General features: G+C 30.2%; 1 protein-coding gene across 1 annotated transcript in view; it reads right to left on the bottom strand.

Annotated features, from left to right (window-relative positions):
• The window catches only part of LOC106457728 (GTP-binding protein 128up-like), a 17,875-nt gene that overhangs the window by 2,452 nt on the left and 6,383 nt on the right, over positions 1-9,040 (bottom strand). Inside the window, exons 3-8 of the mRNA XM_013917171.2 lie at positions 7,464-7,664; positions 6,784-6,953; positions 3,568-3,753; positions 2,972-3,084; positions 2,214-2,336; positions 527-622 (exon numbers count right to left, since the gene is read on the bottom strand). Of these exons, the coding sequence (XP_013772625.1) occupies positions 527-622; positions 2,214-2,336; positions 2,972-3,084; positions 3,568-3,753; positions 6,784-6,953; positions 7,464-7,664 (889 nt within the window). The remainder of the gene's footprint in view (positions 1-526; positions 623-2,213; positions 2,337-2,971; positions 3,085-3,567; positions 3,754-6,783; positions 6,954-7,463; positions 7,665-9,040) is intronic.

Genomic DNA, 9,040 nt, shown 5'->3' with positions numbered 1-9,040 from the left:
CCTTTTTAAGGAACTACCCCAATTTTGATTCACTGCGCGTGGTCCACCAGCAGTAACAATTGCAATTTTTAGTTCCTCTCAATCAGTACCACCTGAACTTGTTTTTAACTAAATTATCAAATTTTCATTATTGTGCTTGATAATCCTTAGTTTTTTTTTAAATCCATGCCATCTCTACATTAATTTAAGAATTTGTAATTAATTTTATGCAAAAAATTCATGCTTTAAACAGACATTCTGTAAAAATTGACATAAGTTATATGCAAAATTTCAAAACATAAAAAAATACTTCATTGTTGGGCTGGAATAAAATATGGTAATACTTGTTTAAGAAAGCTCGATTTTGAGTGTGTCATTAAAATAATAAAATAGGCAATAAATTACTACTCCCATACTAAATCAGATTATTGCAAATTGCATGATCAACACTGGGTGACACTAAAAAGTTAGAAATCTACTAATTGGTGGAAAATTAGATAAGAAATAATTATCATAATAAATTCTAAAAATGTTTCCAAAGGCTTACTTCTTGACAATTTGAACAACATCCTCATCATTCAATATATGATCTTTTCCAACTTTCTGTGGGTTATGTTTCACAGATGAACCCCATGCTAAAGCACTAAAAGAAGAAAAAAAAACTTATTAAAAATCTTGTTGTTAGTGTGGAAAAACTAGTCAGAAATGAAAACTAATTCACAATAAAGCTGTCTGTCATTAAGAATCTTACACATGTACTACATGATTTTTTATTTATAAAAGCCATATTTAAATATTTTCAAATGACTGCAATGATAAACTATACTTAAAATATTTTTTTCTGCAACCTGCTCTTTGTATGTATATAAAGAATTATTTTAAAATAATGATTCTATAACTTTATGATTACATGTACATACCACAAATGTATATTCTTAACACAAAACTTCAGAGAATGGTAAAACATTTGTCACAAGTTACAAACTCACAAGACAGTGTAGAAATTCAAGAATGTGTTTTTATAATAATAATGATAGAGATTTTCTATATTTAAACACTATTCTCATATAAGTAAAAAAATGTGACTAAAATAAAGATGGTATTTAAAAATGTTCTGCTTTTACAAGATTTAAATACACCGTAACAACAAATTAGGCTCAGATTTTCAGATAAACTCTCCATTTCAATAAACTGGTACAGCAGTTTAATAAAGATTTCAACACAGTTATCAACTGAACTAGACATTTGTTTGACATAACAAATTCCACCATTTTGATTTTTCTGGTTCTATACACAAAAGGATAAACTGTTACAGAACAACTGACTGTTTGGTTCTCGAATGAATGTTAAGGATACTGCCTCATCACATGATGTTTATGGAGCCCCATATGATCAGATTTATGATGGTGAAATACTCACCTGTGAACACTATGCAACTAAGCAACTAATTTATTAGTTTCTTTCAAGATTATATTTCTTAACACAAAATGCTTGTAGCAAATTGGGCTAAATGTTAATGTTAAGCATTTAACAAACATTCACTAATGGTTTAACTTAGATGCCTTTGCTATTTTAGTAAATTTTTTATTATACAAATGCTAAAACAAGTATGACTGAAAAAAAAAAAAACACTTATTACTGGAGAGACTCATGTCTGCAGGCTACATGTTTAAACATGCTTATAATATAATAAGAAACATTAGCTCAACATGAAAACTCTACCCGAGATACCATTATCAAGTGAAAACTGTAATTTCAAGCCACAACTATACTAATTTTTTTTACTGGTTGTTTCATGAAAACCCATATGTAAAAAATTTAATTTTGATTGTAATTAACACTTCCTTTAAAAACAAATTTTACATGAAAGGCAATTTTTTGCAGCTCCAAGTTCGAAGATAACAAAACTGTATGATTACATAATACTTGCAAATAAGATAAGACTATCATATTGGTTAGAATGCATTGTTTGAATCACAATCTAGAAATTAGTACAGGTAAACTATGATACACATTATAAACCATGCATCGTACACTAATCTTATACTTCTAGAAACATGAAATTCATAAACCATTTCTGAAGAATACCTAATAAAACAAATTAAGAGGAATATGGAAAAAAAACATGGTAGTTCATTTGATTTTGTTTTTTTTAAATCACAAATATTAGGTCTATAAACTTTATAAACAATTTGTTTCCTACCATTTCAAATAAATATATTTTCACAACTTACTATTTAAATTCCTTAATGATTGATCGATGAAGTTTATTACAAAAATCTTCAACACTCCTTCTTTCTTGGCTTAAAATAACAGGTGACTCATAATCAGGAAGCTGACCTTTAGGTTTAGTGTATCTAGAAGATACAAAAAACTGAAAGTGTTATGGCTTAGCTAAACAAATCAGTTTACAATGAAATAAATATCAGTATGCTTTTTAATCAAGTTGCAATGCCAGAAGACTCTTAGAAAACCTGATTAACAAAACATGTATACAAATGGCATAAAAGTATGACGATAATGTAAGGTAAAACTGCAAAATACAGGAAGCAAAGGGAAGCACAAAATGCCTAACATTATCACATCTGCTAAATGAAAATAAGATTGTGTAATCTTTCTCAGTAACACTTTTCTAAATTGGCATTTATGAAGAAAAAAGGTTAATTTCTTAAAATGACAAATAAACTTTACTCTGCCATAATGTAGTGTAGATATATTTCTATCTTAAAACTAATTTTGCAGAAGAAACACACTTAGTAAAACATATAAATATACGTATTCATTGAAAAATATATGACATTAAAGGATTCACAATAATCTGTGATATGATAACTGTCTATCCTTACGAACAGTTTATTCCAAGCATGAAAATTAGTGTGAGGTAATTCCTAGGAACAAAAGTAGCATTTTGACTTTACTCTCCATAGCAACTGCTGAACAGATTTTTTTTCCCATATTAAAAGTGACATCTCTCATGCGTGTTTGTACTCACATCCTAATTAGTTTGAGATAATCCCACGTCATCTCAAGCAGGTCATCAAAGTTCCACTTGTGATGTGCAGAGATTGGAACACAGTGAGGTATTCTGTAGATGATGTCCAGCTCCTGGAGAGACCAGCAAAAGTCATTCCATGTTCTTAAACACCACTTTGATCCACCAAAATACCATGTACATGACTGCTAACCAGTCAATGTTTCTTTCAATAAACTTTCTCTCTCATTACAATTTTTTTTTTTTATAAAGAAAACAGCTAAATTTTCCTTTGCAGGTTCGGGGATAATAAGTAAAGGTAGCTATTAAGTAATTTTTTTAAATATTTCCATGTGAACTTAAAGTAGCAAAATGAAAAATCACCTGTAAATTAAAACTGGCTTGTTCTTTGAAAAATAATGAGTTATATTCTTATTGGTCTGAACTGCCATGAGCTAACCTGTATCAGGTTTTAACTGTTCATAACTGATTGATAATTGGTATATCATAAGAACAAAGATCCTCTACCACCACTGTATAATGTTCAGCAGTTGATAACATAACCAACTGTAACTTGCTTATACGTAATCTACATCCAAATAATAGAAGTCTATTACCTGTATGGATATCTGATCAATTTTGTTTAACACATATATGCATGGAGTGTAGATTCTGTTTCCTTCTATTACATCAATAAGGTCATCTGATGTTGCATCACATTTTAAAAGGATGTCAGCATTGTGAATTTTGTACTCGGACAGAATAGTTTTAACCATATCTGAATCAAGTTCTGATTGCTGCACCTGTAAGGAAATAAAAGTAAACACAACAAAGTATTTAATATAGATAATCAAAGGCATATCATGACAGACAAAATAACAGCTTAGAATAGAACATTTGGTAATTATTTCCTGTTATTTAAAACCATTAGGTGAGAACATGTCATTAAGACACGTTTACACTAGTCAAAGTAACTGGGGTATAAAAAAGTACAGAAATGTTATCATTTTGTTTTGTATTGAGCAGGTAATTATGCTGTTATTTCAAGACCTACTTGTAAGCATTAAGCCTTGCTAATGTGAACCATTTTATGTGGCATCATCCATCAACTAAATCCAGTAATACATAAAACCACAATAAACATAGTAGCCTTTGTGTATATACCCTTATATTTAACATGAGGGATACACCCATGGCAATGTCAGAGGACAGTGCCAACTGGCACTGAAGCAAAATTTCTAGCACTTCTACTTATGATCAACTGTTTAAATGATGATAAAAAATGTAAGCACTCAATTTTTCCATAAAATTTATTAGTATATTGCAAACACTTCAGAATTTAATCTTTTAGCTTGTGAACACTTGCTGAGCTGCACTATATTACTGTTGAAAGTTGCAGGACCTTGTAATATATATACATACATACATAAAATACATTCAATTGGTGTTTGTAGGTTAAGTTACTAGAACATTGAAAAAGCACTTTCTGACATATTTTATAAATAGTAATTGTTTTAATGCAGGGAATCACTATTCTAATGATCTTTCCAGTCAGACTTATGCATGTCTTGTATTTTCTTTATTAAGTAACTCCTGGTGAGTCTTGTCTACGAAATTATATACATTATATTAATATGTAAATAACAAACAATAAATCATAAATTACTGAAGCCATTTAAATGCATCTTTAGTGAGCCATTTAATCATTTTATCTGGATCAAGAATTATGTAATAATTGAAACAATTTATCAAGAAATTGTAAAAGAAAGCAGTCATCAAGGTTCTAGACTACATTATGTTATGATGTACAGAAATGTGAATCTATAATTTCAAGGTTACTAAACACTTCAAAACAGAGTAAGTTGAATACAAGGAAAAGTTTCTTAAAAAAGGTTTTTCTTTGGAGTTATTTATTAGGGAACAAGTTGTTTCAAAACTGAGACTATGTTTGGGAATAACAAAAACAATTGTTTTGACCATTTCTTTTCTTCCTACGTATACACACAACACATAAATACGCGTGTTCAAAATATTTAGAATACCACAGTACGTTCAGAATAAATGTATAAAGCTCACACTAAGAAGCAAATCAGGCTTAAATCAAATTTTTTTAAACTAATTAATATCAGTTATTTATTCAAAATATACCATAACTTTGTTCTTATGCTAAATGGAAAAAATAGATATGCTAGTATTTACACATTAATGAGTAATCTTATATATTTCATGAATCAAATAGATTTAAAAGACTTCTGTTCTAACATAGAACAATGTACCATTCCCCAACTCTGTTACATCTAAAGCACACTTTGATAAACTTTCACGTGAGCCAGTTTGTGTTTTCTTTTATATAGTAAGTTCTTGATAAAGCAAAACACCACACTTTCAAACAGAAGTCTGGAATTCTTTCTGGCATGAAAACATCTTCAAAGTTTGTCACTGTATGTTTTCTTAAGCAATAATTTACTTTTCTGTGCAAGATATTAGAAATTGATCGTATGTTAAAAATTAAATAATTTCAAGGTTATGGTAACTATCATTTCACTTTTTTAACTCATTCCACTTATGGTAACTATCATTTCACATTTTTTAACTCATTCCACTTATGGTAACTATCATTTCACTTTTTTAACTCATTCCACTTATGGTAACTATTATTTCACTTTTTAACTCATTCCACACATATGGATTCTTGCTTTTAAAATTCCTTTGCGAGGTGTTGGATCATAAATTTTTGTGGTAATATTGTCCATCAACATTCCACTATAAAGTAAGTCAATTATTTCCATCTTCTACGTGTCAGTTTCCCTCAAGATATTAGAGAGGCCTATATGACAACATCTTCCTGCTATGGCAGCAAGTGCCACCAAAGCTGGGAAAAATTCCGATTATTTTATGGATTTACTAGATAGCATTGACTCTGATGAGTTGATGCAGTGAATGAGTTAACAGACATAACAATGTGAAAAGTTTATATTACTATATTTTGATGCAAGTACTTCAGTGATCTTTGATATGTTCAACAAGTTTATAATAAACTAGTCACTTATGATCATTATTACAAACTGAAGATAATGTACTCTATACTTCAAAATTTATAAAATTACAAGCTGATATACCCGTCCTTTGTCTGGGTTACAAAATTTAAAAAAATGAGCTGGGTGGATGCTAGGATAAATGACACGAAAATCCCAACTTTCACACAATTAATTTATAACATATTATTATAGTTTTCATTATTACCTCATCAAACGTTTTGTATAAGTTTTAAGAACTCACTATGTATATATTTAAAACATGGTATACACTGTGCGATGGTCAAGGTGACTTTGTAGGAAGAGGTAGTGGCGGTAGCCATGCTTTCTGTTACCCACTTTCAACAACCAGCTCTTAATGTCCTTCCACAATGTTTCATGTTATTAATTAATTGTCAGTCATTGGCTGCAGAAGTGTCTTACGGGTCAAAGTAGGAAGTGGGCATAACTCAAGAAATGGTTCTTCATATGGTGGCTATTGGAATGGAAACTTCAGCTGAGTTTATGTATTATTGCAACAGTGGTGGCCATTGTTTCATTACATTTCTCCATAGAGAGTGCTAGCAAACACTCCGAGATATATAAAATGTTTGTGTGCAATGTTACACGTCACTTATGTGACATCATTATAATGTCTACTGACTGACGGACAGACAATATAATACTGTATAGTGGTGTGAGTAGTTAAAACAGATGACCCCCTCCAGAAGGCCTTTGGCCCCCTTTCAGGGAAATTAAAATATATATAGTGTTATATTTAATCTACAAATTAATAATACTTGAAATATTTCTTCCTACCAATGTTTGTAGGTTAATTCCTCCTTTTTCTTTCTTTCTCAATGTGATATTTGGTGGTTGTTTGTTAAGTCTAATTCCATACCCTTCCAACTCTCTCTCAATAATCTTCTTGTGTTGCAATGGTTTCAGCACATCAAGCACAATGAAGATTAAGCTGCAAGTACGAGCCACTGTAAACAAAGGGAACTCGAGAACTAAGTATTAATCAGTATCTCGCATATGATAGTGACTGAAAAATATAAGCACTTATGTAATAATAATCAGTAGCTCTGAGTACAAACCACCCAATCCAATTAAAATATATGAAAACAGTCTTATAAAAATTAAACAAGTAAAAAAACTTAAAGCTCTAATAAACATACGAACCTTCTTTTTATAACATTGATGTCATTTATGCAAACCATGATATGTTAATTTTATTTTTATTATTCATTAATTCTTATTTTGAAATTTCATGGCTTAACATTACTATTTTCAAGCTGTTAACTAAGAGAGAAATAAAAAAAACTGACCACATAATTTAACATTTAAAAGAAGTCTTGTATGAAGTTATTTTAGACATGTAAATGATATAAGCTTCTTACCCAAAAAAGCTTTGTTTTAATAACGTTTAAGTTAAACTCAAGTAAAATGTCTAAGTTCCAATTATTGATAAAAAAAAAGTCAGAACTGTTGCTTACCAGCAATAACCTGTCTTCCTCTGCCCTTCCCATCTTTAGCACCTTCAATGATACCAGGTAAGTCTAACATCTGTATCTTGGCACCTTTGTATTTAATGACTCCAGGTACAGTTGTAAGAGTGGTAAACTCATAGGCTGCAATTTCGGAGTATACTCCAGCAAGTGTGTTCATTAATGTTGACTTACCCACAGAGGGAAAACCTATTGGCAATGTTTAAATTTTTTGTTTTCTTTTTAGATTTGCCATTTCAATTTGATTTTGAAAAACAAAGATAAAAGTCAATACGTAAAAACTGAAAGTTCTTGGGCAAAGATGTTAAATAAAATAATAAAATGAAGATCAATGTTTTTTTACTTATACAAATATTTATTTGTAAAGTTAAAAAAATTAAAAATATACAAGTTAAAAGAAACATAAAACTATGTGTTTGGGTGTAAATAATTACACCATCTTCAGGAGAATCCAACAACAAGTACATATAACATTGCTTATAAACTTAAGGTATGTGAATAATTAGCAATGGTGCCATTTACAACAATAATTTCCAAAAATGTATTTCGGTGGCTCCTGGGCCTAAATCTCTATTTGTATTTATTTTGTTTTTAACAAATTCTAACTATTCTCTTATATTTAATTCATCTTTATCCGTTAACTGTTGAAGAATTTTTACATTATCCCAATCAATAATATGTTTAAAATTCACCACATGTTCCGCCAAAGCCGATTCACCCGTTTTTAATTTATCCACATCTATAATGTACAAAATTCTTTAACAATCCTCTTGCAATCCTTTCATTACAAACTCTACAGTCATGAATGGTTTCAGTGAAAACTGCAAGTTGTTGTTCCACATTTTCTAGTTTCTGAGCATCATATGGATCTCCAATTGATGGCCTACCAGCTTGTTTCCAAAATGTTTTGCAATGCTGCTGTCATGCCACCTATTGTTAGCAAAACAAACTATGCTCTTTTAAACTTGGCAAAAACTGTGGCCAAACGAGGTGAAACAAACTTTCCACAATAGTGGTGGAGCATTTGGAAAGGGTTAATAACGTTTCTTGCGGTATTTTATGGTCATATGTAACCTCACATTACGTTATTTCTTCTGAGTATGGTAATAGTGTTTATATGATTTAAAAATACATAATTGTTCATGCCACATCATTAAATATAAAAGAGATTTAAACCTACATAAGTTGTGTGTTTAGTACCCAGTTAAAAATTAAATCAGGGAAGTTGATCACAAGACAGAGAACCAAAAGCTTAATTAATTATTGATATATACTGTTATGGCTCCAAAATACTTTCTTATTAAATCTTACACAAGAAGACAACTTCAACATCAGTTGCTTTTATTCACACACAAATATCAGAATTTAAACACTGGATCATATAATCCCTCAATATCCACTCAATCTCATTGTTAACAGCTACAAACTTACGCTACTTGTCTCTTAATGAATCCCAAACACCTTGTTAACAGCTACAACCTTACGCTACTTGTCTCTTAATGAATCCCAAACACCTTGTTAACAGCTACAACCTTACTACTTGTCTCTTAATGAATCCCAAACAC

Source organism: Limulus polyphemus, unplaced genomic scaffold (assembly GCF_000517525.1).
Source record: "Limulus polyphemus unplaced genomic scaffold, Limulus_polyphemus-2.1.2 Scaffold366, whole genome shotgun sequence".
Lineage (NCBI taxonomy): Eukaryota > Metazoa > Arthropoda > Merostomata > Xiphosura > Limulidae > Limulus > Limulus polyphemus.
The sequence above is the reverse complement of the archived record's forward strand: the minus strand, read 5'-3'. Positions and strand labels throughout refer to the sequence as shown.